The 26,780-nt window shown below is 53.5% G+C and overlaps 1 protein-coding gene across 2 annotated transcripts; it reads right to left on the minus strand.

The window, feature by feature from the left end:
* Positions 1-1,730: 1,730 nt before the first annotated feature.
* ACAP1 (ArfGAP with coiled-coil, ankyrin repeat and PH domains 1) lies at positions 1,731-24,801 on the minus strand. 2 transcript variants are annotated; one of them, XM_088142078.1, is made up of 22 exons: positions 24,570-24,801; positions 20,990-21,047; positions 19,096-19,215; positions 18,217-18,270; positions 17,272-17,330; positions 15,616-15,799; positions 15,422-15,466; positions 14,549-14,644; positions 12,686-12,760; positions 12,085-12,194; positions 11,619-11,670; positions 11,027-11,127; positions 10,548-10,659; positions 8,746-8,954; positions 8,235-8,304; positions 7,437-7,531; positions 6,874-7,043; positions 5,219-5,424; positions 4,684-4,793; positions 3,631-3,741; positions 2,834-2,883; positions 1,731-2,338 (listed from the first exon to the last, which is right to left on the minus strand). In XM_088142078.1, exons 1-22 carry the CDS (start codon positions 24,620-24,622, stop codon positions 2,232-2,234), a joined length of 2,247 nt encoding a protein of 748 aa, XP_087998204.1. In that variant the 5' UTR covers positions 24,623-24,801; the 3' UTR covers positions 1,731-2,231. The 2 variants fall into 2 exon arrangements, with proteins under 2 accessions (XP_087998204.1, XP_087998203.1); XM_088142077.1 differs by lacking the exon at positions 24,570-24,801 and adding an exon at positions 23,234-24,089.
* Between the last annotated feature and the right edge of the window lie 1,979 nt (positions 24,802-26,780).

The raw sequence follows: 26,780 nt of genomic DNA on the forward strand, positions 1-26,780 counted from the left end.
GCTCCTTTAGCAAGGCCTTTCCCTGCCAGGAGCCAGGGAGGGCGTTGGCAGCGCCAACCTCTCCTGGTTCTGGGCACTTTCAGACACCAGCAAATGGGCAACAGTTGGTGCCCGTCCAAAAGCTGGGGGGGTGGAGGCTGTCTCTGCCCCCAAGGGAGGGGCTGCCCGAGCGTTCCCAGAGGGCACCAGGCCTGGGTGGCTCCTGCTGCCCCGGGGAGGCTGGCAGGGCAAGGTGGGGCCACCGGTTCCTGGCTGCAGCCCCAAACCACAGCTTTGTGCCTTTGTGAAGACCTGTTGATCAGTTCCAAGGTTTAAACAAAACACTCTATTGCTGTTGGCACCCGAGTCTGCCATGTGCACGCAGTGAAGACGACAGTTCTGTTGAGCATACACAGAATGTTTAGATTCCGTGGCATAAAGCAAATTGGGCTGGAGAAGACATGTTTTGGCCGGGCTCAAATTCCCCAGTTAGCGAGGACACGTAACAGACCAGTCCCTGCCTGGCTTGATCCAGCGGGCTGATTAAAGGAGGCGACGCAGCTCTTTCACCTCCAGGTGTGTGCAATTCTGCAGGAAAGACCCCAGGGACCCATTCAGGCTTCTGGAAAGGTTGCGTTTTGGGGTCAGCCAGCACGTGAAGCCACAATTCCTGGTTAGAAAGCTGGGTGTCACCCAGAGGGGTTAAAATAGCAGCACACCCTTGCAAGTTTTGTGTTGTGCAAACACAGATGCGAATCAGGGTTGTTCTCAGCGCCGCACACCGCGACCAAGACGAGCTGATTTCCCCCATGGGGTGGGGGTGTCCTGAGATTCAACCCAGCACCACAGAGCAGATGCCACGATGTGGGCCATGTTAAGCACTGGCTCATTTAGAAACTTCAGAGTTCGAAGGGGTACGCGAGGCCATCTGGTCCAACTTCTTACTTAGTGCCTTTCAATTTTCTCTCCAGATGCAGAAACGGACATTTCTCCTGTTGAACTCCATCCTATTCATTTCCACCCATGGTTCAAGCCTGTCTGGGTCTTTTCAAGTCTCCTCTCCTCTAAGGTATTAATCATCCCTCTCAGCTTTGTGTCATCTGCACATTTTATAAGGGTCCCCTCAACTCTGTCCTACAAGTAATTGGTCAAACTATTCAACAGGCCCCAGGATAAATCTTGTGGCCTTTACCAGTTACTTGCCTCTAAGGTGAAGTGAAGCTGTTAAGGCAGTGTTTCTCATCCTTGGCAACATTAGATGCATGGACTTCAACTCCCAGAATTCCCCAGCCAGCATGCTGACCAGGGAATTCTGGGAGTTGAAGTTCACGCATCTGAAAAGGTTGAGAAACACGGCGTCAAGGAATATCTTTTGCAGTGGTAATTCCACCAACTGAATCCAGCCGTGGTATCATCTAGCCCATATGTTACCATTTTATGAAGAAGTCTGCTGTGAGGCACTCTCTCAAAGGCTTTGCTGCGGTCCGGGTAAACTATGTCCAGGGCGTTCCCCCAATCTACTAAGTGAGTAATTAACTCTTTCAAAGGTTTAAAAGATAAACACCGAAAAGGTGAAAAAGTATGAGATTCAGGCACACCACAGGGGCTACCGATAATGTCCTAAAACAAATGAGGGCACTAGCATACATAGCACAAATCAACCACAGCTGCAGGAGTCACACTTTGAGATCTTCAGTCCAACGGATCTACCTCACGACCTGCAAAGCATCATTCCTGTATTCTGGAGAGCCATGTTTATTCCCACATAAAATCTGTCACCCTCCCAGCAACAACACCCCACTTTCACCTCTCTGTATCAATTATTTTTATTTTTTCGCAATAAGCTTTCACCTTTCCAGACCGGGACATTGCTGTTTCCAAGCTCAGAAAGGAAAGCTGGATCTGGGGTGGAAACTGATTCTATATCTGTCAATTGGCACCATCCTGCAATTATAGACAGTCCAAAAGCAATAAATAAAAAGGAAAAATCAGAGTGGGAAACAGAAGGATCCAAAATGAGGCAGCCTCCCACACTCTGATCTTTGCTGTCCCGACTGTTTTCTTGCCAAATTTACCCCAAAGTGAGCCGGGGCGGAAGGAGAGTTTGGAGGATCCGAGCTTGAAAATGACCCCTTGGTCCCCCTGCAACTTAATTTTGTTTTGGACGATCAAGCCACTCCGCCGCTCCTTGCCGAAAGGAAAAGGTGCATTCCCCGTGGGTTTCCCATCCTGAGGACGGCTTCTCCAGGGCTTCACAAGGTGGTGAGTTTCAGGTCGTAGCTTCGCCTCGCCAGCTTCTCTGGGTCATTGGAGGCCATCAAGGAGAAGTCTTGGAAGATGTCCAGATAGGTTTCATCTCCTGGAGAAAAAGCACCGGGTTGGGTCCGAAGGAATGCTGTGCTTCTGTCCCTGCAGACTGGGGGTCCTCTAGGTCAGCTAACTTCACCTCCCATAATCCTTGGCCAGCATGACCACAAAGCTAGTTTAGGATACCCAAAAGTCACCTCCGTTGGCCAATTTGTCTTCTGGGTGCATGGGGGGGGCACTTAGAAATTTCCCCCAAAGCTTTATCCCTTCCAGGCTTTGAAGGAACCCATGGCAATGTTGGGATTCTAAAGCACAGGAAATGCTCAGGGGGATCGACCCTGCCCTATTGGCAGCTCTGCAAAATAGATCCCCTGGGGTGCCCATTTTACAGATCAGGGAAGATGAACACTGAGAGCTGGGCTATTCCCCAGCAGAAAATAGGGATCTAGAAATTCGCATTTCACAAAGGAACATCGAGGTGGGAGCCAAGTCTGTCCCCCGCCTACATTTCCCACCTCCATCCCTTCTTACAGAGGGCAAGACTCACCGGAGTGGCCCAAGGCCAGCTCAGCTTCGCGCATCTTGGCCAGTCGCAACCTTTGGGGTGGAAGGTGGAAAGAGAAAGGAAGGAGAAATCATAGAGGATTCTCACAAAGAGCCCCCAAAGGGTACATTTATCCTGGTTATGTCTAGTCCCCAAACGTGGCACTCCCAAAATACCCCATCAGTAAATTCTCCATCCTGCTGGAAATTCAGGGAGCTGCAATCCCAACTATATGGAGGGCATTACTTTAATGGAGACTAGATTACTGCAATGCATTCTCTCTGGGGCTGCCCTAGGAGACAATTTAGAAAGTCCCACAGGTGCAGAGTAGACCTGCCTGATTACTTGCGAACCACACCACACCAGCTGCGTAATGGCCACAGTGCTGAGTGGGAAGCTGTCAGGCTGCGTTCAATCCTGGCTATCTTGAAAGGCTCAGCAGCGCAAACAGGAGGAATAGAAACCATTCCAAATGTGTCAGATCTTAAAATTGGCCATGGAAGCCCCACTAAAATGAGAGGGACGGTTTGGTGATGGCCCCACAGCTATGCTCTCTTCACTGTCTTCTCTTAAAAAAGGGGACAGGATGGATTGCCACTGGGTGACCCATTCCAGGCAGTAAATCCGCCTTTGGCACCTCTACTTGCTAGCCCTCTTTCCCCAAATTGCAGGTGATTCCAGAAAAAGGTGAGACATCAGGCCCACCCTCCCCTAAGTCTTGTCACCCTCCCAGCCAGGACTGGTGCCCGCTCCCGGGCATTCAACAGGGCAGGTAGGAAAGGGAGGAGGCCTTCTCTTACAAGGTCACAATGTCCGCGTTGGCCAAATCGATGGCGATGCTGAGCGGGTCCTTGCCCTCCCCGTCGACGGCGTTCATGTTGGCACCGCGTTTGAGAAACAGGCAAGCCAGCCTGGGGGGAGGAGAAATGGGGACAGAGCTCTGAATAGGAGGTTCCCGGAGAGACGGATCGCTTTGGCTACTGGGCAAACCAAAATGTAAAATAAAATATAAAATCATAATGCAGCACAATACCAGGTGTGCTGCGATCTGGGGGACCAAAGGGTCGAAGTCCCTTTGGAACGTGTGCTTGACGTGCAGGTGATGTGCCTGTTACTTCACAAACAAGATGTTTACTTGGTGGACTCCAACACCCATAATCCCCTACCTCGCAGCCTTCACACCCAGTGATCTGGGGACAACCCTGTCAGGGAAGGCTGGTTTAGCAGTGCAAAGATCCCCTGGTTGGAGATCTGAACTCCGGGGCTCCTGCGATTCAGGTTTTGCAAACTTCTAATCAGATTGTCTGTCCGTGAGCCGAGCTGATTGAAACACGCTGCACGACCTAAATCAGCTGCATTTAACGCCCCGGAGCCTCTGGGCACAGTTGGGCACAGCTGGGCACTGCTTTCTTTCTGCAGTCTGCAGAGCTATCGGCCGTGGGTTCAAGCAGCTTTTACCCACCCAAATGAGACGCCTCTAGTTCAAGCCTGCACTGGGAATTCAGTCCACTGAATCTCGATAACCCCCCTGCCTAAGGACCTTCCAGCAGATTTTAGTTTGGGGTAGGAGGTGAAGCACTGATGTACATCAGTTCTACCAACTGGTAACCCCCCCCCCCATTTTTGGCTGTTTTAACATTCGTACATTTTGACCTGCTCCAAACGCTAACCAAAGAAACAAGTGAAAATACAAACATAAATATTTAATCAACGAAAGCTCTACCCGCCTGCAAGTATCATTCGGCATCTATTTATTTTAAGAGGCTCAGGGATTTCTTCCAAATAAATGGAAACACAAAGACGGAGCAACTTTCACCACGGGGACAGATGAACGTGCAAAAGAAGAGTCGTACCCAGTGTGGCCTAAAACGGTGGCATGATGCAAAGGTCCTCTCCCTTTGCAGTCGGTCTGGTTCACGTTGGCTCCGTTTTGAAGCAAAAATTCACAAGCCAGCAGTGAATTCTGGATAAAAACAGAAAGAACGTTGCTCCATAAGAAAGAATGGACGGTGGGGCAAGGTGGGGCAAGCCTCCCACACAGTGACATCACTAAGCGAGCCCCTCCTTTATTCCCCATGGGTCATGACACCGCTGCGAGGTGATGTCTCTTCGCGTGCCTGGATGCCACAAAGCAGAGCTGGTCACTTGCTTACTGGCAAAAAACAGGCCCCGGCTGCTGCTACCGCCCGGGTTTTTGCCAGCAAGGGTGAATTAAAACATTTTATTTCCTGCCACCCTCTCCTTAGACCTTCTTTTAATTTTCCGGGAATCAAATTGTGCCCATTGACCTCGTGGCTGTGGCACAGCTGTCTCTGGTGGGGAGAACCGAAGCCCATCAACCTTCTCTAGACCACCCCTCGGTCTCTAGCCCCAGGACTGCAGACTCACAGCAGCAACGGCCTGCAGCAACGGGGTTCGGCTTTCCTGGGCCGCGTTCACCCAGTTGACATCCGCTCCGTGAGCCAGAGCATCTGCCATGGTGGGCAAACTAGGGGGCGCGGCGGCTGCGCGGTAGAGCAGGGCTCCTGGGTGCAAATTATGTAGGTCCTCTGAAGATGAAGCAGCAGGACTTGAAGAGACTCCCTCGCGGATTCCTTTGAGAAAAAGGATCAAGAGTATTAAAACCACCAAGGCGTACAGGTTGTCCTCGTTTAGTGATCACAATAGGGACCGGGAACTCGATTGTTAAGTGAAGCAGTCATTAAGTGAAACCACAATGGTGCGTACGATCCTTCTTCAGCTTTCCTTTGATTTACAGACCTGCGAAGGCTTAATGTGAGGACTGGTCGTAAAGTTACTTTTTCATCACCGTCATAACTGCGAATGGTCACTAAACAAGGTGGTTGCTAAACGGGGACTACCTGTACTCATAGGCCAGCAATCCCTGACTAAAAGTCTCGTACTTCAGCTCTCTTCATCCTCCAGTTAGCATGGCCAACGGAGAAGGCTTATCTTGCAACCAGTCAAGGCAATGGGGGAAGTGGGGAGAGCAATGCTTTGACCCACACCTGCATTTTGAAAAACACCACAGCTACCTCACGCTCTGCTTCAGTAAGAATCCTCATTTAATTCCTTCCAGGCCTAAACAAGAGTTTTCAGGATTAGAGGGTGTATTTGTCGAGCTGAAGAAGCTAAGAGGAGGAAGAAATGCTCTCTTCACATGCCCAGGAGCATCTTACTTTATTTCATCTCGTTCCTCGGACCAGTGGCCCAGAGTGCTGCCCATGGGGGCTCGGCCAAGCCTCACTGATCGCCAAAACCAGACTTCTGGGCTCTGCCACCCAGCCTGCCCCCTTGATCACAAACTCCTGCCCCCAAAATGGAAGAAGTTGGAGCTTTCCACATCCCCCACCTTGAACAGGGACAGGGCCGAGAAGGAGAAATTACAGGCTGCTCTCCTTCTCACTCCCCTGGCAAGGAGTCCCTTCCCTGGGGTCCCCAGCTGACGAACCCCAAGACAGACCGGAGGGCCTTCCGGAAAGCCATGAGGACCTGAGTTTTCTCTCTGGCCTTGGGGCCAAGAAGTTAACGGAGCTCTGCTGTTGTGGGTGTTTGTGTGGGTGACATGCTGGCAATGAGATTGTTTAGAGGGTAGAGGAAGGAAGGAAGGAAGGAAGGAAGGAAGGAAGGAAGGAAGGAAGGGAGGGAGGGAGGGAGGGAGGAAGGAAGGGAGGGAAGGAGGGAGGGAGGGAGGGGGTGGGCCCCCAAAAAATCACAGGAAGGCAGTAGGGAAGGTTGCAAATGGCGATCACGTGATCATGGGGCACTGCAATCAGTCGTAAGTGCAAACCAGTTGCCAAGCACCCAGATCATGATCATGTAACTGCAGGGATGCTGGGACGGCTGGAACTCTGAGGACCGGTCATAGCCACCATTTGTTCAGCCCCGTCATAACTTTGAACAGTCACTGAACGAATGATTGTAGGTTGAGGATTTCCTGTAATTAGAATGGCAACAAGTCACACTGGGCATCCTTCCAGTTGTTCAACTCTGCCCTCACTGGAATGCCCCTCTTGGAGAAGGAAAAGGCCAACCTCTCTTACCTGTGCCCCGGCGGATTTGGCCTGGTGGCTTGGGCTTGGGGAATGGCCTGGGGGCTCTCTCCTGCCCCACGGGCTCTCTGCTGCGACTCAGATGCATCCCAGTGTTGGGGAACTTGGTAATAAATTTTCTTTCCACGTATTTGGCCCGGATCCAGGCCTCCTTTTCAGATCTGGACAGGAAATGACACCCGCCAAGAGAAAGTTTCAGTTTTTGTTCTTTAAAAGGGATGGACAGCAGCAGTAATTTTCAGGAGATGCTCAGAAGCCGCTAATTATGGCCTGCCATGCTCTTGCACCAAGAACCTTTGTGGGGCGTGAGGGTCAGGGCAGCCTTCTGCCCGTGAACATCCCCCTGCACAAGGCATCTGGAAGAGACCCGTTTGGGGAGGAGAGGTGCCCTACGGAGGACCTCTAGAGGCCAAGACATGTAACTTCAGCCCTCCGGTGCAGCTGCGCCACCTAGAGGGCAGGTGTGGGAACACATTCATGGACTCAACCTGGATGAAAATAGTCCAGGGTGGGATTTGGATAGAAGGGGGTGCTTCAAGAAAAGGGACGCTCACCGCAAACTTCCTGGCTGGGGGCGCTTCATATTCATTTCCTCAACCCGGGCCTCATAGATCTGGTTGATGACATGATTCCCCAACACGGACATCAGCTGCAAGCAACAAGAGGGGTGTTTAGGGGTATCCTCATCCCAGCTTCTCTTCTCCTCTCTCCTCCCTCCTCCCCAGGATCCAGGATACTACCTCCAAGTAGTAGGGGAGGAGAAGAGGAGGTAAAGGTGTCTGGCAGGAGGTCTATGGCTGTTCTGTGTGCCCAAAACGTTGTAAGCTCCAGCTACTTTCCCTCCCTCCCCATCAAAGTCCTAGGACTCACTGAAGTCAGAAAAATGCAGGTGGGGGACTCCCTGGGTGCAGCGTTTCTGTGTTAAAAAGCATTTTTTCCACAAAGCTTTCCAGGACGATGAATTTTAGCCTCACTTCTTTGTAACAGACTTTCCAAAATTGGAATTCCTGGGCTGGTTCTGTGGGCTGCCCCCAGTAAACATACAGTATGCACCAAGATGTTCTTTGGACTTGGTGTGAGCGTGCTTGAGCGTGCCCATGCCAGATCGAAATTGCCTTTCCCACTCCGGATCTGAATCTTGCACACTTCTAACCCAAAGGGTTGCTAATATTGGGTGATGCAGAAGCCCAGAAGCCTTTCCGGGAGCTGCCATATATTTTTCTGGAAGAACAGAATGTCCCCTAAATCAAGGGGTCTCTCTTGTGGCCCCCCTGCTAGTGCCCCACTGGAGTTTGCTGATTTGTTGGCATCTCAACCTGTTTCACCACTTCTGCCATCCACCCCCCTCTTACCTTCACCAGCTCAGGTTCCCAGGCATCAAGAGTGAGCGATCGCACCTTGGAGAAATGGACACCGAGGCTCCTAAGCAGAGAAGGCGGGTGAAAAACAGACGTGGCTCAAAGGGAGAAGAGAGACCTGCCTCTTCTCTAGGTGTCCAGGAGCAGCCACAGCCCTGTCCCATCCACAGTGGTATCAGTGTTGCAAATACGGGGCCACCTGTCCCCACCCACGGACACCTACGGCCTCTTTCTTCCAATGCTGCAGGAGACCTGCTCCTTATCTAATGACCCCTTCCTGATCAACTCCAGCCTCTGCTTTCTCCCTTTGCACAAGCTCCACCTCTTTCTGGAAGCCTTGCCTCCTTTCTTGCAAGCCCCACCTCCCCAGGCACTCCCTTCTCAGGCCCTATTCCTGCTCTCTTGCTTGTCTCAAGCCTCGCTCTTTATAACGGGGTGGGGTGGGGGGAATCGGAGTCAGCGCCGCGTCCTCCTTCTGTTCCCTGCAACGTGGTGGCCAAGTCACCTGTGGATCCCGGAGCACTCGATGCAAAGCGTGATGCCCAGGTTGATGCTGGCCCATTCGGGTGCCGGCTCGCGGCAGTCACAACACTGGGCATTGCCCTCCAGCCGCTGCACCTGATCCACCACGTGCTTGTCCACACCACCCCGCAGTTTCCGGCTGGAGGGGGATTGCAGGGTGGCTGCTGTGAGAGACGTGCTGCGTTCCAGGGGCTGCAAAGAAGCGCAGATGCAAAGGCTTGCCTACAGTCCAACCTGTGCAGGTTCAAGCGCCCCCGTGGGAGACTGTTATCCTGAGAAACTCCCAGCTCTCCTTTAACAACAGCAAGGACATACCAAGCAGCTAGTCCTTAAGACCAGGGAGACGGTTTGAAAAAGCTGAAGGAGGTGACTGCTGAAATTTGGACGTTGTGGGGAACATTGTTTCCGAAGAATAATATGGAATTACAGCGACAGCCACAGTGTCAGGGAGCAAATATGCTCCCTGAAAAGTTCCCTAGCTGGCTAACCTTTTGGTTAAAAAGTGAAAAAAAACAGGCTTAGCTGCTGGAAAGTTCTGTAGCTGGCAGGTTACTGAGCGGGGAAGACAAGAACATTTTGGGCCAAGAGCCACAAACCAGCAAGAAACCGACTTGCGATTCTCCAGCCTCTGAAGCTGACAGCAGAAGGTCAGGGAAGAAGCAATATGGGGCCCCCACAAAAATCCCTGACCCGGCCTTCAGCCCTCGGTCAAGAACAGGCAGGCCCCAGCCATTTTCAAATGACTTTTCTCCGCCTGGAGATCTGCTCTCAGTATCGGCTGAAAATGGGATGCTGGATATTTTCACCATATGGGCCCCCAGGAAAGACTGGGGCTTGGATGCACGAAGTAATAAGCACTAAAAACCCGCAGCAAAATTTTCCTTGTCTCAGCTTCCTGGGTTGTGGCTCAGGCGCTTCATTTGCCCACTTTAGCTACACCCTCTCTGATCCTGGGATTTCTTGCACACTTTTGCAGAAGCTGCAGCTTAGAGGGCACCCCAGAGAAGCCACAGGCCAGGCAAAGGGACCGGGGATATTTATGGCTTGTTTATCACATTTATAGAGCCGCCTGTCTCACAATAAAGGGACTCTAGGCGGCTTACAATAGAAACAATGATAAAATCAGAATATTAAAGCAGCTACATGCCTCCGATTCCAAACTAGAACAATGGATTAAATCCATCTGCAACTCTACCCACTTAATGTGGCTTGCTTGATGATAGGATGAATGAACTGAGTGCAAGGAGAAGACCAGGGAGGCAACAGATTTTGCAGTCTTTCGGGGCCAGGCTGGGGATGCTGTGATTTGCGTCCTTGTATCAGACATCATGACCCACGCCTCTAACTACAGGCAGTCCTCGCTTAACAACCAGAACTGGAATTGGAATTTAGGTTGCTAAGCGGTAGTTAAGCGAATCAGCATGTGACCGGACCCGATTTTATGACCTTTTTTGCGGCAGTCGTTAAGTGAATCACACAGTTCCCCCTTGATTTTGCTTGCCAGAAGCCAGCTGGGAAGGTCGCAAATGGCGAGCACATGACCTGGGACGCTGCAACTGTCGTAAGTGTAAGCTGGTTGCCAAGCGCCTGGATCGCGATCTTGTGACATGGGGCGCTGAGATGGTTGTAACTTCAGGCACTGGTTGTAAGTCACTTTTTTTAGCATTGTCGTAACTTCGGTCACTAAACGAACAGTCATTAAGTGAGGACTACTTGTACCCCATTTGCAACAAGGACCTCACTGCATGCAGATTGCAACTTGGGCTGGATGCTGTCATGTCTTACCTGCCCCAGGGGTTCTGGACGTTCCTCGCTGTAAGCTGACGCAATGCTGCTCTGGACGGCGGACATCCAGGCCTGCAGGTGCCGCTCGGAATCAGCTTGAAGAAGGCAGCTTCTACAAGAGCAATGTTTCAAAACTTAGCAATTTTTAGATAGGTGGACTTCGATTCCCAGAATTCCCCAGCCAGCCATGCTGGCTAGGGAATTCTGGGAGTTGAAGTCCACCTATCTTAAAGTTGCTAAGGTTGAGAAACAATATACAAGAGAGACAGGCAGGGAAAGGGAATCCTGGGTCTTCTCGGGACAGAGATGCCTGAGGGAGGGTCAAAAAATCTAGACGGCACCAGTGACCACACAAGTGAAGCTTCAGTCATGTGGCCATGGGCATCATCTTGACTTTTTTGACCTACCTGCTGTGAACGCCCCTATCTATGGCAGCCCTAAGCCAGCCCTCGGAAGAACAGGGGAGACGGTAGACTCACTTCGAAGGGGAGACCACCTCGAAACAGAAGCGGCGCTCGTGTTCCTGGCAAAGCTTGACCGTGCAGAGTCGGAGATCCTCCACGACCACCGTCACGGCGTCCTGGGCGTTTGGGGGAGGAAAGACGTGGCGCACCTGGTCAGTCTCGTCCTCAGCTCCACTCCAAGAAGATCCTCCCCACAGCCCCCATTCCCACCCAAATGCTTCGGAGAAAAAGCTTCTGGCCGCCTCATCCAGCTAGGTTTGCACCGGATCGTGATCCAGTGGCGCTTCCTTTCTTCCAGCTTAGCTTGCTGCAGGTACCCAAGGTTGCAATGGGTAAACCCTGGTTTGCAGCACAGCACAAGACAGGTCTGTGGATAACTGTGATCGAGACAGTCAACCGGACCTTAATGCAATGCGCCAATCTAGAGCCGCCTCGGGGTATGGTTGACCAGGTCACATCAATAGCTAAAGGACTTTTCATCCGATGTAAACGAAACATACCGACCCCGTTTCTCCCTCCTAGACTTTCAACCAAGCTTAGTCCACTCCTAGGTGTGTGGCCCTTCCCAAAAATAAAAACTAGCCGTCCCCCAGACGCAGATCCTCACCTTGGCCTTCTTTTGATACACCAGCTGGTTACTCTGGATGGAAAACCAGCGCCTGGAATTTAAAAACAGTAGGTGAGCACAGAAGCTGGCAGGACGGGGAGGAAAAGGAGAGTAATCATGGAAGGAGGACAGCCCAGGAGAGCTTCCCCAGGTCAGAGCAGTCTACCTTCCCAATAGCAGCTGTGGGGGGAAGCTCCCTTCAACCCCAAAGGGAGGCAGGTAGTCTGGAGTTGTCTGACTTGGTCTGTGACAGTGTTTCTCAACCCTGGCAACTTGAAGTTGTGTGGACTTCAACTCCCAGAATTCCCCAGCCAGCCATGCTGGCTGGGGAATTCTGGGAGTTGAAGTCCACACAACTTCAAGTTGCCAAGGTTGGGAAACACTGGTCTAGGAGAGGATCAGACACAGGACCAGCTGCAAAGACAGGAAGCAGATGTGCTTCTCTGGGGAGGGAGGCGTTGCTCACCTGCTCCAGGTCTTGAATGCGTTGCTGGCCCGTTTATACAAGTACCCTTCCATCACCACCTCGCCTGGCTCCGTCCGGATCTCTGGAACATCATCCTCTTGGGTCAAATCCTGAACAAGGACACAAGAGAAGATGCACCTCCTCATCCCTGCAAGCAGATCCTCTCCTTCCTCCTCTCTCGTCTGTCCAGCTCTTCCCCCCATCAAGCCCCACTTTAGCCCCGGTAGAATAAACCTTCTCCCTTTGGGCACAGGCTCCACCCCTTCCCTCACAAGCTCCTCCCACCCTGGATTTTCACTTATAAAACTCAGCTGCCCAGGCCAGGGAACCCAGGGGAGCACTGGCACGTCAAGTGTTCAGGCTGGAGGACGCCCACCCGCCCTAGAGAGGCTCACCTGGTGCCGACTCGGAAGTTCCCAAGAGATAAAATGGGCGTCTTAAGTTCCTGCAAAGTTTATGGCAGCTTTTTGTTTTATAAAGCTGTCTCCCTGCCCCTGGATGGGGGGGGGGCTGCCCTTTTGGCATGCCTGCTGCAGTTTGGGAAGGCGGACCCCGCCTCCCGCAAAACCGGTGCCCTTCCAGCCCGCCCCGAGGGCCTCACCTTCTGTTTTATGGCGGTGTGCCTCTGCTCCATGTCCCTCTTTTCGCGGGCTGACTCCAGGACCAGCTCGTGGAGCTGAAAAAGGAGCGCCAGCGTCAGGCCAAAGGCTACGGGAGGGCAGAGAAAACCCAGCTTCTGCAAAGCAGCTGGGCTGGGAAAAAAGGAGGCCACTTCCAACCCGCCTCCCCTGCCTCCTGCCCGCCCTCCAGCCAAAACCCAGATCAGGGGTCGCTTTGCAGGGAAGTCTGGCTCTTCCAAAAGGAAACGGCTGGGTGAGATGTGAAGTCAACAACACTGGATGGACGTTAACGTCCCTTCCCTTCCCTTCCCTCCCCAACAAGATTAAGATTAGTGAATATGCAAATAAGAATGCATTGGCCCCCTCCCTTGCCAATGACGTTGGCGTTTCCCCCTTTATTTAGCCTATCTTTCTATGGCTGTGGGGATTAAAACCTACATTCAGAGTTCTGCAGCAATCCTTTTACCGCTGGGAAATTATAACATCTGGACGAACATAAAACCTACAGGACTGGGGAACCTGCTGGGCTTCACATGTAGTCGAACTACAAATCCCATCACACCCAACCCTGGCCAACTGACTTTTTTTTTTTTTTTTACAAAAGTGGTCTGGCTTTGAACCAACATTTGCACCAAGTTTCTCGCACCACCAACACTCTCGAAAAGAAGTAAACGTCTCTTGCTCAGAATGAAAAACGCCTTCAACGCTTCCACTCACCCACACAAACCAATTCAAAAATCAGCAGGAGGTGGGAAGGCACTGGGAAAAGGCACCCCGAAAAATTAGGCAACAGGGTGTGGAAGAAAGCAATATTTAAATTTCTAGTTGAGCGAGATAAAGAATGGGAAAGAGAGCGAGGGAACTCCTGGCAGGTTTGAAACATCCCAACCTTTAATATACTGTTTCTCAACCTTGGTGACTTTAAGATGGGTGGACTTCAACTCCCAGAATTCCCCAGCCAGCACAGCTGGCTGGGGAATTCTGGGAGTTGAAGTCCACCCATCTTAAAGTCACCAAGGTTGAGCAACACTGCTTTAATAGCATGTAACAACACAAGGAACTAACCCTGATTTGAAATTAAAACTTTTCTACTAATTCTAAACCGCAACCAATCACTTCAACTTTGCAAATCCTCAAAGTGGTGGGGGGGTGGGGGTTAATGGGTAAAAGTTGCCCAACGGATTTTGCGGGGGGTGGGGTTGGGCTTCTGACTCACACTTCTGGCATTTTCATGCAAAATAAAGCAGGAGGAAAACTGCGGGCTGCTAATTTTTGTCTTTGTAATCTTTCAGCTTGCCCTCCCTCTCGTTAAAGGTTTTTCACCTGCCTTAAAATCCTAGACCCCGGCACCTTTCCTAACCCAGGAGGAGTCGCGCCTGGCGCGCAGCCCGTCCGCCACATAGGAGGACAGGATCAGAGCCCCAACCAGCTTTGGGGGCAGTCCTGCAGAGAGCTGAAGGCAGCAGGTGGTCTTCTCCGTCTTCTGCAAGCCAGGCATTAGCTCGGCCAGCGATTGGCCTGGCAGGCTTGCTAGCGTTCTTGTATCCCGGATTTGTCACGGTTTATCAACTCCCAATTTAGGAGTTGGTACCCAGAACGGAACAGCGGACTCCAGATGTGGTTCAGCCTACCCTGGGAAGCATCTGGGGCAAGGGAGATTCTGCTGCTAAAGAGTGTAGAATCTGAATTTCTGCATCCTGTTTGTGCAAGCCTTTCTGGCCGGCCTTCGGCACCTTTCCGTCCGCTTCCTCTCCGGTCTTACTTGCTGCCAATGGGCAGCCAATCTCCCCGCAACCTCTTCTGCATCTGGACCCCCCCTTTCCAGAACCGCTTGGCCCCCTCACCTGAGCAGCCAAGTCTTTGCGATACTGTTCCAGCTGTTTCGACGCATGGAAGCCCTGCTCGAGGAAGACAGATTGCGCCTCCATGAAGGACAAGATCTGGAAAGACGGGAAACAGAGATATCGAGAGGCCGACCTCCGGCTTCCGCTCAGAAGAAGGTTCGGGGGTCGGAAGGTGCCTTAAAACCGCTCTTGGCAAGCAGGAAGAGTTGCAGACAAAATGCGCAAGAGAGAGCTCCCGTTTAGGAAAGAAAAGGAACTTTAGGCATGCTCAGAGTTGCTCTGTTTTTGTATTTCCCACGGGCCAGGTGCGAACTGGGCACTGAAAACAAGACGAGGCTGAAATTCAGAAGGGCAAGGGAGGTTTTCTGGCACGCTCAGGATGCAAGAGAGAAGGCCAAGCCGACTCTACAAGTCTACACCAGTGTTTCTCCAGCTTGGCCACTTTAAGACATGTGGACTTCAACTCCCAGAATTCCCCAGCCAGCATAGCTGACTGGGGAATTCTGGGAATTGAAGTCCACATGTCTTAAAGTGGCCAAGCTGGAGAAACACTGGTCTACACCAACCCCATCTTACAAAACACAAAACTGTCCTGTGCTGCAGCGTCACCCTGCGCACACAGCAAACCTCGCTCACATGAACTCCAGCAGCCAGAGGTCCGAATGCTCCAGCAACCCACAGAAGCAGCCTTTGTGGACGTGTGCCAAAAGCTAAGCTAGCCCCCAGCCCCCAGCTACCTGCCCCTTAGCAAGGCCCCACCCTCTCCAGGCAGCAGGCTCAAGGTCAGACTGGCTGGGCATGCTGGGAGTTGTAGTCCGAGAGACCGAGGCGGCATCAGGTTGGGGCAGACCGTGGAGACCCAAAGTTACTCACAAACTTCAGGATCTCAAATTTCTTCTTGGATTGAATCACGTTGATCTGAAAGAGAGGACAAGCGTCTGGACTCCCGTGGGGCACGGGACCCCCTCTCCGACCCGTGTCCCCCCCGCCACGCCTTTTGCCCTGCGAGCCCTCAACATGACCCAGAACGGGGAACCCCTTGGCCAGGTGCCCTGGTGGACCCCCACCTGCAGCACGTAGTCGAGGGCTCGGTTGCGGAAAGTGGTGCGAGCGGCCTTGAGGGCAACCATGGCGTCTTCAGCCTCGTGGTGGCGCCGACGGGGCACCTCAGCGTTATGGTGCAAGGCGCTGGCTAAACTTTCGCTGCCCCGCTCAAATTCCTTCCGGGCCTCTTTGAAGTGCTTAATGTCCCTGAAACAGAAGCGGCTGGGTTCACGCGACGCACGGAGCCTGGGTCAGCCAAACACCGGAGCTGTAGTCACGGAACGCGTGATGCCAGAACGGATCAACCTTCTCGCCGTGCTATGGGATGCCCTGATTCACACAGGTAAGCCGATGGCTGCCTCCCTAACCCCCAACATCTAAACCCAGTTTAGCCTGGTTGAGCATCTTGTGTGAACTCAAATATGCAGGGGAGGAAGATACCAAATGCAAAGCTATCAATAGTTGGTAGGTTTAATAGACAGAGTGACAAACTAGGATAAACCCTGCCCAGTGATTCACTGGCCGCTTTCACATACCACTAAGCTAACAAACTCCCATACTGGGGGGTGGCACAATGCCGCCTTAAGGTCCTGAGTGGTTGACACTCTGCTTAGAAGCAAGGATCCATATAATTTACTCCCTCACATGATTCTTTTCATACAGTAGTGCAACCAGCTGGTGCCTTTATCATTCAATTGCATGGGCTGGGGGGTGGGGGGGGCAGTGTCAGCTGCCAAGGACATTCTGGTGGGCTGGCCAGACCTAAGACACCAGGGAAGAGCATTTTGCTCAGAGACGCTGGCTTTTAGCATCCACATGAGAATAGTTTCAAGAGGATAGGAAAAGGGACAAGGAGGCCTGCCTAACCACACCCCAACAGAAGAGCCAGACACCCTTTCTCCATAAGCATCCTCTCCGCAGGCAGCTCAGAACTCGTTCTGAAAGGCAAGATCTTCTTCAAGTGGATAATCCCAAACTACTTCAACGGTGCTATTGATTTAATTTGAATGAATCCTGTGACTGTTGCCTTCCTGTGTTTTTCCTGCATTCCCCTTTTCCCGATAAGCTCCTTTTTCTATCTAGAAATTTGGCTTCTTTGGTTAAAAAGGGAACTTCTTGTTACACCTTCCCTCTGCTCAAGAGTGCTCTTTAGTGCCAGGATCAGCTCGGCATGGGTGGCACTGGTAAAAGACCCTCTTCTCTTCTTTGGGGGCACAATGCACAAGGGGGCTAAGCAGCCATTGGCCAGGGATGCTTGCTTTGGGGGTCCCGCACTGAGCATGGGGTTGGACTTCATGACCTCAGGGGTCCCTTCCAACCCAAAAAGGTGCCCTGAAAGGAAGGATCCTTAGGGAAGAAGGTGGATACAGAAGGGCCCCCTCTCGTCACAGACCTTACAACCACCTTTCCAACGTGCCACCTCCCAGGTGTGGTGGGACTACAATCCCCAGAATTCCCCAGTCTGCATGGATACCACACTGGGAAAAGACTGCTTTACAGCTGGAGGTGGGGTGGGGGGAATATCAAGCAAGGAGCATTCCAGTCAATACTTATTTCTCTTTCGTCTCTGGGATCCGATAGCAACTGGACCCCCTGCCAATCCAGGTGGCCTTTCTTCTGCCCCTGATGTTCGTCTCGTCCCCCCCACCCACCCACCCACAAGCACAAGACAGACTTACTCCTTCACCAGAGTTTGCAGCTGCTGCTTGAGGGACTGCTGGGTGGTCTCCAGGAGTTCCTGCGACAAAAAGAGGACTTTAAGCATGGCGCTGCAGGGGGGGTGAGAAGCAAGCAAACTCCAGTGAAACAAGATGTATAAAATGTAAGCAGGATCGGGCCTTTTGAATCTTCAGGTGTGGATGGGACACCACCAGGAAATCTCCCCAGCTGCAAGCTAGACTGGCAGGTCTACAACACCCCTGTGCTTGCCAAGAAAACTACAAGGGAGGGTCCACAAAGCCATCAGGGGTCAAGTTTTGATGCAAGAGAATCTTTTCTTAGTTTTTAACTTAAAATACACTTGCTCCCCGTATGCTTAAAAATGCTGCCTTTCCACCGCCCTGAATAACATACTTTTGGAGGATCTCCAAGGGCCGCCCCAACCCAGGGGTTGGCTTGTGAGCTCTACCGCGTGAGCCACATCCTCCACGGAAACGCGAAGAAAATCCACAGGAAACAGGAGGAAACCATCTGCTCAGCAGGAGGGTGGAATCCAGATCCACGGAAGAGGGATTTAAAGCGGGCAGAGAAAGGGATCCAAAGCGGATCGCGGCTTCTTTGCCGGAGATCAAAAAGGGTTCTCTTATTCCGCATCTCCGGGGATTAAAGGGGCAGCTTTCCCATACAGGAAAATGCTGGTTTAGACAGAAAAGATTTCTTTGATCCAAGCTCGGGCCCTGATGACCGGAAGGACACGTCGATGCAACAGTGCAGCAGAAGTCTGCTATTACAGTACCATTCTCTGGGCTTCTTCTGAGCTTCCCCTCTCGCTTACAGGGTTGCGATTTCCTGGTGGTCTCCCATCCTTCATGGGCCCGGCTTAGTTTTTTTCAAGGCCGGCCAGCAGCAGGGAGGCTGAATTAAAAAGGGGAAGGGCCAAAGGAAGGGGGGATGAAGCGATTCACCTCATGCTGCTCCATCATTTTGTTCAGCCCCTGGGAAAACTTTTCCAGGCATTCCTGCAGGAAGAGAATGCATTAAATCACAAGAAAAACACTGTGGTGAGGAATATTCGGTCTAGGGGTTTGCAGGCTGCAGGGACTCATTTCTGGAGCTTGCAGTCGGCAGCCGAGAAACGAAAACTCAATTTACAAAGAGGAAACAGCGCGTGGCGTTTCGTCCCGGGACCATGATTTTAAACTCGCCCTCTTTGTCTTCTCGGCACTCAGTTCGGGTGAAACTGAGGCCAACCCATTTTCAGCCAGACCTGGAGAGTTCAGACCTCAGGGGCTGGACTACAACTCCCATCGCACCCAGGCAGCAGGGTGCCCAATACAGCCATCGGACTCAGCATTCGGCGACTTCCCAGGTTCCAGCTGAGGTTGGATGCGAGGCCCTCTGCACGTGCTCAGAGGCAGAACCTGGCCATTCCCCCATGCATGAGGATACCAGTTCTGGAACCGAGACCAGCTTCAGACGCAGCCCAGCCCTTCCTCCCTCTCCAACTGTCGCCCTCGAATAACATCACCCAATTCGGATGATTGACTTTGCTTTTCACACTCGGCTCTTCTCGGCCAACCTCACACTGGGGGCAAAAGGCTGCTGCTCCATCACACGCATCCCCTCCCCAGAAAGGCCAGGGCCAAACCCATCTTTCCAGCTGTGCCGCCTCCCTCCCGGTGAGGCAGATGAGCAGGTGGCACCAGCTGGGACACGGAGCAGCCGAGAGCCACGCAGTGCCCTGATGCCCGGTCCTTTCCCCAGCCGGAGGCTCTCCCAAAAGACAGCCCAGCTCCCCCGCCAGTTTGGGGCACCCCCAGCCCCTCCCACCAGAGTCCACTTACGCTCATCAACGCATCCCCCGAGGAATGCTGGGAAAGTTCCCGAATCCCACATGCCAAGCTCTTGCTGTGGCTGCAGTATTGGCGCCCGGATTCCAGCATGGCACTGCATAGCTTCAGCAACTACCAGGAAGGGCAGAAAGGTCAGAGTTGGGACACACGGACCCCAGGAGTGGACATCTATCCTGCCAAGGGGGGGATCACAATCTAAGCCAGTGTTTCTCAGCCTTGGCAGCTTGAAGATGGGTGGACTTCAGCTCCCAGAATTCCCCAGCCAGCCATGCTGGCTGGGGAATTCTGGGAGTTGAAGTCCACCCATCTTCAAGCTGCCAAGGTTGAGAACACTGATCTAAACTAAGCAGCTGCTGGCCTAAAAGGGCCAAGTGTATAATAACCTGAACATCTGCAGATTCAATCAAAAATCTTTTAGTGGATTTTTAAATTTGAAGAGACCGGACTCTAAAACAGAGCAAGCCCCCTTTTTACCTAGAACGGTGGCGTTGCACCTTTGCACAGCATCGTCTCTCTCACCTGCTGCAAAGGCGTTGCAAAATCCAGCGTTTCCGGGAAGGGTTGCGCTCAGCAGGTGAGCCCCGAACTCCGGGTCAACGGGCCCCAAACTTTAAAAGCTGATTTATGGCATAATTCTCCTAGCCTTCTCCAACCCCACGCCTTCACAATCCAGGCTGAAGTGGATGAGGCTGAGACATGATGGGGCTGCCCGCCCCTCCCAGGCGCCACCTGAAAGTGGGTTCAGCAGCAGGACTCAGCTCATCAAACAGGCCCAACCCTACCTCACAGGGTTGTTGTGAAGATAACTTGGAGGAAAGAGACACCCCAACCCTTCTTGGAGGAGGAGGAAAGGAAAACGGGCGCACGCATTTGCTCCAGGTTGCCATTAGTAACCAGAAACAACTGGGGGGTACCCGTTGGTGGCTGCTGTCTAGATGGTCATTTGGGACTCAGTTTGTTTCTGGTTACCAATGGCAACCTTCCTTCTTATTTGTAATTTCAAAAAAACACCCTTGGGGATCATGCAGCTGGACTCCCCGCCGACCTCTGCTTTCCAAATCTCTTATCCTTTTTGGCAATAAAAGGGTTGCCTGTTCTCATGGCTTTAGCACCAGGAGCAAAAGCCGCTCTTATTCTTCCACCTGTGTCTAGCTTGAAACGAACGTAAAATGCAAACGGGGTGTGTAAAATCCGCTTTATGCTGTTGCGTGGCAGGCGAGCTTAAAATGACCACGCGATCAAGTTTATTTTCCTTTCTTCTAAAACCAGAGTCAGCAAGCAGGTGTTTTGCTGTCTTGAAGGGGAAATCCGGTACAACAAGAGCAGAGCACAGAATGCCATGGAAAGGAAATAAAAAGAGAAATACCTTCCAGGTATTTCACAACTGAAATAATTTGAAACTTTAAAGGGGGAGTGTAAAACTATTATCTACAACAGGGTTTCTCAACCTCAGCAGCTTGAAGATGGGTAGACTTCAATTCCCAGAATTCCCCAGCCAGCATAGCTGCTGAGGTCCACCCATCTTCAAGCTGCTGAGGTTGAGAAACAACTGATCTAGGATCTAAAAGGACCTAGATCAGAAAGGATGTGAAATGTTCTAGCAAACACTGTGTACAGGAAATTGCTCTCCTGGACCGTAAGATGCTCTGATGGTGTAATCCAAAACAGCTACAGAGTTTTAAAGGCCTGAAAACAAATCTTTGCTACGTTCTCCTTCTCGTCTCCTTCCGCCCACCTGCAACATCTGGTTTTTCTTCCTCTTGGGAACACACAAACACTTTCCAAAGCGTTTGGTGACGCAGATCGGTGGGCCGCCACCGAGACACATCACTCAGCCCTTTGCCCACGCTCCCCAGCGTGCAAGAAAGTGGGGTGGCCAGCTCACCTTTTCCAGTTGGGTCTCCAACACCGATACGTCGGTTTCCACTGTCTCAACGGCAGCCCTAAGGGGGTTTTTTTTGGGGGGGGAAGAAAGGAAATAGATCAGCAGAGGTGGATAGGAAACCATTGCAAACGTATATGAGCATTAATGCCTTCAGTTCAAAGCCGAGTCACAGCCACAGACTCATGATATGATCTCGGGGGAAGGAGCCTTGCAACTTCCGTTCACATCTTGCAGAACCATGTTAGTGACGAGCACGTTTCGGGTGTGAGCAGCTTCCAAAATCCTTTCCGAGTAAACAGCCGCAGACACAGGCTCTTCGTCGAAATTAAAATGCAGCTTGCGGGTCACAGTCCCTCTGCCCCCCACTCTCAAACACCCAGCCTTCCCCAATCTGGAGTTGGGACTCCATGGCCCAGAATTCTCAGCAGGAGACTCCCAGGGTGCACCCAACATGCAAATAGGGTGCCAGGGTGGGAAAGGCTGTGTTAGAGCAGTGTTTCTCAACCTCAGCAACTTTAAGATGGGTGGACTTCAACTCCCAGAATTCCCCAGCCAGCCAGTTGCTGAGTTGAGAAACACTGTGTTAGAAGAACAAGAAGGAGGGTGCCCAAGTTCTGTTGCAGCTGGTGCTTGAATGACCCATCCAGTCAATGAGAAAGAGGGGGCTCAGCTGGCCCCAAAGCCTGGCACACTGGGGCAATGGCAGGGCCTTGAGGATATCCACCATTAAAGCAGAACTTCCAGCCACACCCTCCAGGCTGCAATTCCTAGCCAGAATTGCAATTTCCCAGACTGCCCTGCAGGGATGCTAGCTTGGAAGAGCATTCTGGGAAATGTAGAGCAACACCCACCCCCTTCTAAGGCAGCGCAGAGTGTTTATCCCATGGAGACTGAAGGGTGATGTGCCAAGGAGAGATCACAGCGTGGTCTTCATAGGGCAGTTTTTTCCAACGGCGCACCCTCCAGGCCTGTGGGATGTCCGTTCCCAGAATCCCTTGCAGCACATGTGGGTTAAGGCCTGCACACCTGAGGGGCACCACGTTGGGGAAAGGAGTTGCGGGAGCTTCAGGGCTGGGCAACCGTTTGCAAGCTGCGCTCTTGCACTCTCTCCACGGCCCCCCTCCGTCTGCTCTGTTGCGGTCATCTCACAACTTCCTGCCTCCGTCAGGGTTGTAAGCTATTTCCCGTCGGTTGCCCAGAGACCCTCCCCACCCGGAGCACACCTCACCTTGTGATGCCTGTAAAACCTTGAAAGCAGCTTTGGCAAAATTAGAAAAGGTGGCATTGAAGGATAGCCTACCCCCCCCCATGCCCACAAAGAAAACGCAATCCTAACGGGAACCAAAACCCTCAGGAAGAGCCTTCTCCAACTTGGCACCTTCTAGACGGGTTGGGTTTCCTTGCCCATCACCCTCAGCCAGCCAGGTTGCTGTGGACAATGGGACTTGTAGTTCAAAGCCTACAAAATGTTGGGAAGGCAGTCTTTGGGAGGAGGAGAAGGAGACACACACAAACAGAGGCTCCTTCTCGTGAAGGGGAACCTGGCACTTTTCAGCCCTGCAAGCTTCCACGTTGGCTGCCACCCTCCCACAATGCATGGGGACCACGGCTTAAGATAAAAACCAAGAAAGAGAAGTTAGTCACTTTGGGGGGAAATGAACAAAACCTGCAGGAAATGCTAAGAAAAACCCTGTAAAGAAGAAGCAAGCGAGAGAGCAGATTCACGCACAGCAGGGAGCACTGCACCCCAGAACAAGAGGGGAGCATCCCAGCCTGCTTCAGCAGGACACGGAAGCATGGAAAAAGTCTGCCAGAGGAACAACGTGGCAGCGGGTCTGGGGTGGAAATAAGTGACTCTCGGAAACAACTTCTCACATCCTCGTCAGGTTTTGGAACAGAATGGCCCAGCTTTCTTCAGCTTAGCTCTGATGGCTCACCCGGCCTCCCCAACCATCATCCCGTGCCAACACAGCCAACCCACCTGCTGGCAGGGGGTGATCGAGGCTGGAGCCCGCCTCAGCTGAGGGACGGGTCACTCAGGAGGGGAGGAGAGAGATTTTCCACCCTTGGCAAGACTGGCAGCCATGCCCAAACTCGAATTCCCTGGCCGTGATAGCCATGAAGCCATGGAACAGCCTGTCTCCATCCCGGAGAGCCATCAGGGAGGTCTGCGAGCCTCCTTCGCGCCCCACCATCTAGGATTCCAGGTCTTGAAAACTAGGATCTCGGTGGTCTCTTCCTTACCAGCCTCTTTCCGAGAGAGCTGCGGGCTTGTGACGCAGGCGCGGAAGGGGAAACACAGGCAGGGTGGATTCCACCATGAAAAGGAGGAGGGAAATCTTCTCTCCTAAGTGAGGCTCAGCTCCAAGCCTTGGGGACCCCCAAACAGCTCTGCCCGGTCAAGATGGCGGCTGAAGCTGTGGATGCTCCTGCCGGGGGTGGGGGCGGGGGGGAATGTGTCTCTGACAGGAAACCACAGGCTGAAGCTGTTCTGCAAGTGGTCACAAGAACTTGCTCATTTGCTACCACAGCCCTGGCTGGTTTTTCCAGCCTTCTCTGTGCCATAAATACCTTCTCACGTCGGTCCTCTTTCTCCTCCTTGGCCCTCTGTGAGGATACCACCATTGTTTGTACAACACGCCAGCCCATGGTTAGCTGGAACATGGTTTATGCCTTAAGCCCAACTACCTGGGTTCACGGAACAGGCCGTATCTCAAGCTCACCACACCAACTGAGTTTGCACAACAGGCTACATCATGATGGGCTTGGCTAGTTTGGTGGCTGAGGCTTCTGCAGGCCGGAAGAGGGCTGGGGCCCACGTAACGTGACACAGACACGGACATGTTTGACTGAGGTTGCATCTTAGGCCTCTCCCTTGCAGTTTGGGTACAAAACAACGCAGTCGGTTCGGTTCTGCCGGGACGCAAAGAAAAATGTTGCTTTTCTGTCTCATCAGAAGAGAGAAGCAGCGTGAGCTGAACTGAACAGGTCTGAAAGTTGCCACTTCGCCCTACAGCTTGCCCCTTCTGTCCGTCATAACAATTAAGGCCACCTTCGGCCCTGCCTACCCCAGTCTGCAGAGGCAAACCTGCGTTGAGATGTAAAGGATGGCGGGGGGGGGGGGGCGGTGAAATCACCGGATCCCCTGGGAACCGGTGCAGAGTTCCAGAACTCCCTCGCTGTGCTCCCGAAACTCAGTTTTGCCTCCCTGGGCGTGTCTGACACCCCCCCCCCCCCGCCTTTGCTCTCAACCGCCGCCCACCGGACCCCGGGCAGAAGGAAGACGACGGGAGGGGCGCTGCCGCTTTAGAATTGGAAGTGGAGCTAGAGCGGGCTCGGGAAAGCCGCGACGTCCCCCTTCCGGGGCTCCAGCACCTGCAGGACCCGTCGCCAACTTCTGCTGCTCAAAGGCGGGAGGGAGGCGGCCCGCCTTCGGCTTCCGCGGGGCTCGCCGGGGCGCCCCGAAGCCCAGCCCGCGCGCCGCCCGGGCCGCCGGGGCCGAACGCCGGGCTGGCTGGGGGCGCCTGCCGCCGCCTGGCACCGCCGCGCCCGGCTGCCGCGTAAAGACGCGGGCCCTCACCTGAAGCGGGGCGAGTCTTTCAGGCACTCCTCGAAGCCCAGCTTGACCGTCATCCTGCCGGCCCGGCCCGGGGAGGACGGGGCGGCGGCGGCGGCGGCGGCGGCGCTGCTGCGGGGCGCTGGGGAGCGAAGGAAGCGGCGCAGCGCGGGCCGGCGGCGCCACCTGGACCAGAGCTCGCCACGGCTGCGGGGAGGCAAGAAGAGCCGCCCGCGGGCGGCGCCAGGAGGCACCGGCGAGCGCGGCCCCCGCTCCGCCCCGGGGCGGAGTGCGGGGCCGCTGGCGCCGCCCGGCGAGGGAGTCATCTTGGGCGCGCCCGGGAGAGGCGGCCGGACGCGAAGCCCCGCGAAGCCGCAGCCGGGCGCCGGGCGCCGCCTGGCGCTCGGGCTCGTAGCTCCGCCCGAAGGCCGTCGGGGGAACCCGGAGCCGGACGCCGGGCGGCGCTGCCAGCCCGGGAGGCCGAGCAGGGCGCCCGCTTCCGAGGCCCTCGGCCGCCGCTGGGGCATCCTCCTCGCCTGCTCGCCCCGTCAGCGCGCTGCCCGCGCGGCGGCGTTCGTTCTCACGGGCGACTGCTGGGTTTGGGGGGAAGCCCCCCTTCCGCGGCGGGCCTTCGTCTTCAAAAGCTTCCCGGCGCGTTCCCACGGGAACCTCTCGCCTCACCTGGCCGGCGGCGGGACCGCGCGCCTGGGCCAAATGGCTTTGGGACAGGGGTGCTTGGCACTCTCCCGTTGTGTCTGAGGCTTCTTTGAACCGCCGGGGGAAAATCGTGTTTAAAGTGTTCAGAATTAATTGAAGTCTGAGGCTGGGCTGTCAAGCGCCTATAAAACACACACATTTCCCTCAAGCAAACTCAGCTCCAGCTGTTTGCTTGGCAACAGGAAGGTGATGATCTGCGCTGCGGGGATTTCCTTCAACTCCCGACCAAGCCCACAGCCCCGTGATTTCCTCGTGGTCTCCCTTCCGAGCACCAAGCCAGTCCAACCTTAGCCGGCTCAGTCAAATGTGCAAAATGGCCCTGTAGGTGAGGCCAGGGGTTTAGAGCATGCGCAGAGTGCCTTTCCCTCAGCCAAGAAGCTGCTGGTTCACACTGCTGTAAAACGTTTCTTCTCAAGCCTTGTTCTGAAAGTACGGCCACAAATAAAACTTTTCCTTGCTTTTTCCCCCCCCTTCAGGAAACAAGCCCCCTTGTAGCCCTTTAAAGATTAAGGGATGTCTTGCAGTGTAGGGATTTAGTCCACTTCCTAGATGACTCTGCTCCGGGATCAGAGCAAAGTGGTGAGACCATAATTGTCTTCGTCTTTCAGGTGCCAGGAATCCTCGGTTTGATCTTGCTGCTTCTTGCCGGCTCCAACCCTTCCTCTCTCTCCTAACCTGGGCCCTCCTGACGGAGAATCCTAGGGCTGGAAGGGGTCTTCAGGTCATCCAGTCTAGCCCCCGCTCAGGGCAGTATCCACCGGAGCAGGGTTTGTCAAGCTGCGTTCCCTGGAGCCCTTGATGGGGTTCTCTGAGAGACCATGTCCACAGGCCCAGAAGGCTCCACGCCAGCTGGTTTTCTATTACTAGAATTTTGCCTCCTGATCAGGAGTTCCAGGTAATTTTGAATTTACAGATACGTGGCCTGAAAAAGTTTGAAACCCCCTGAACTACTCCGTCTCTGACAGAGGGCCCTCCAGTCTCTGTGTGATCTATAGCAAAGGAGACCGAACCCCTTCATGCGGCAGGCTGTTCCGCTGGCCGACCGCTGGCAGAGTCAGGAAGCTCCTCCTGGAGTCTTCCCTGAACCTCCCTCCATATACCTTCAGCCCCTTGGTTCTGGGCCCCACGTTTTGGGGCAACAGAGGGTAAGTGCGCTCCCCTTTCTATGTGACAATCCTTCAGGTAGGATAGAACGTGACTTCCATCATCTGTGGCCGCGCAGAGCAGCAAAGATGCCCCTGTGCTTGGCTCCACCAAGGGCCTCGGACTTGCTCCCAGAAGGCGGTGCCAGGAAGTGTCTCCTGCGTTCCCCGTGTTGGCCACGGGATAGCGCTGTTATTCCAGAAATAGATGGGATCTGGTGAAAAGGCTGTGCGCATTGCCGGTGTGTTCCAAAGCACCTTTGGGGTTTGGGGTCTGCGACACAGAGATACTAGTCATCCGCTGGCAGGAGTTGAACTTGACTGGGGGGGGAAGTGTCTAATTCCCAAAGGTGCTTCAGAGCCTCCCATTCCAGGA

The sequence above is a fragment of the Python bivittatus genome, unplaced genomic scaffold (genome assembly GCF_059951505.1).
Source record: "Python bivittatus isolate LINGU-HERP-01145 unplaced genomic scaffold, Pbiv_v1 ctg000370_np1212, whole genome shotgun sequence".
NCBI lineage: Eukaryota > Metazoa > Chordata > Lepidosauria > Squamata > Pythonidae > Python > Python bivittatus.

Bases quoted from the DNA above. Each gene is read 5' to 3' on its own strand.
- ACAP1 (XM_088142077.1), bottom strand. From the start codon at position 23,310: ATGGTGGAATCCACCCTGCCTGTGTTTCCCCTTCCGCGCCTGCGTCAC. The intron at 15,467-15,615 runs GTGGGGGTCCAC...CCTCTCTTTCAG, and splicing joins CCCTCGACTACGTGCTGCAG to ATCAACGTGATTCAATCCAA. The intron at 11,671-12,084 runs GTGAGCAACGCC...TTTAAATTCCAG, and splicing joins GCATTCAAGACCTGGAGCAG to GCGCTGGTTTTCCATCCAGA.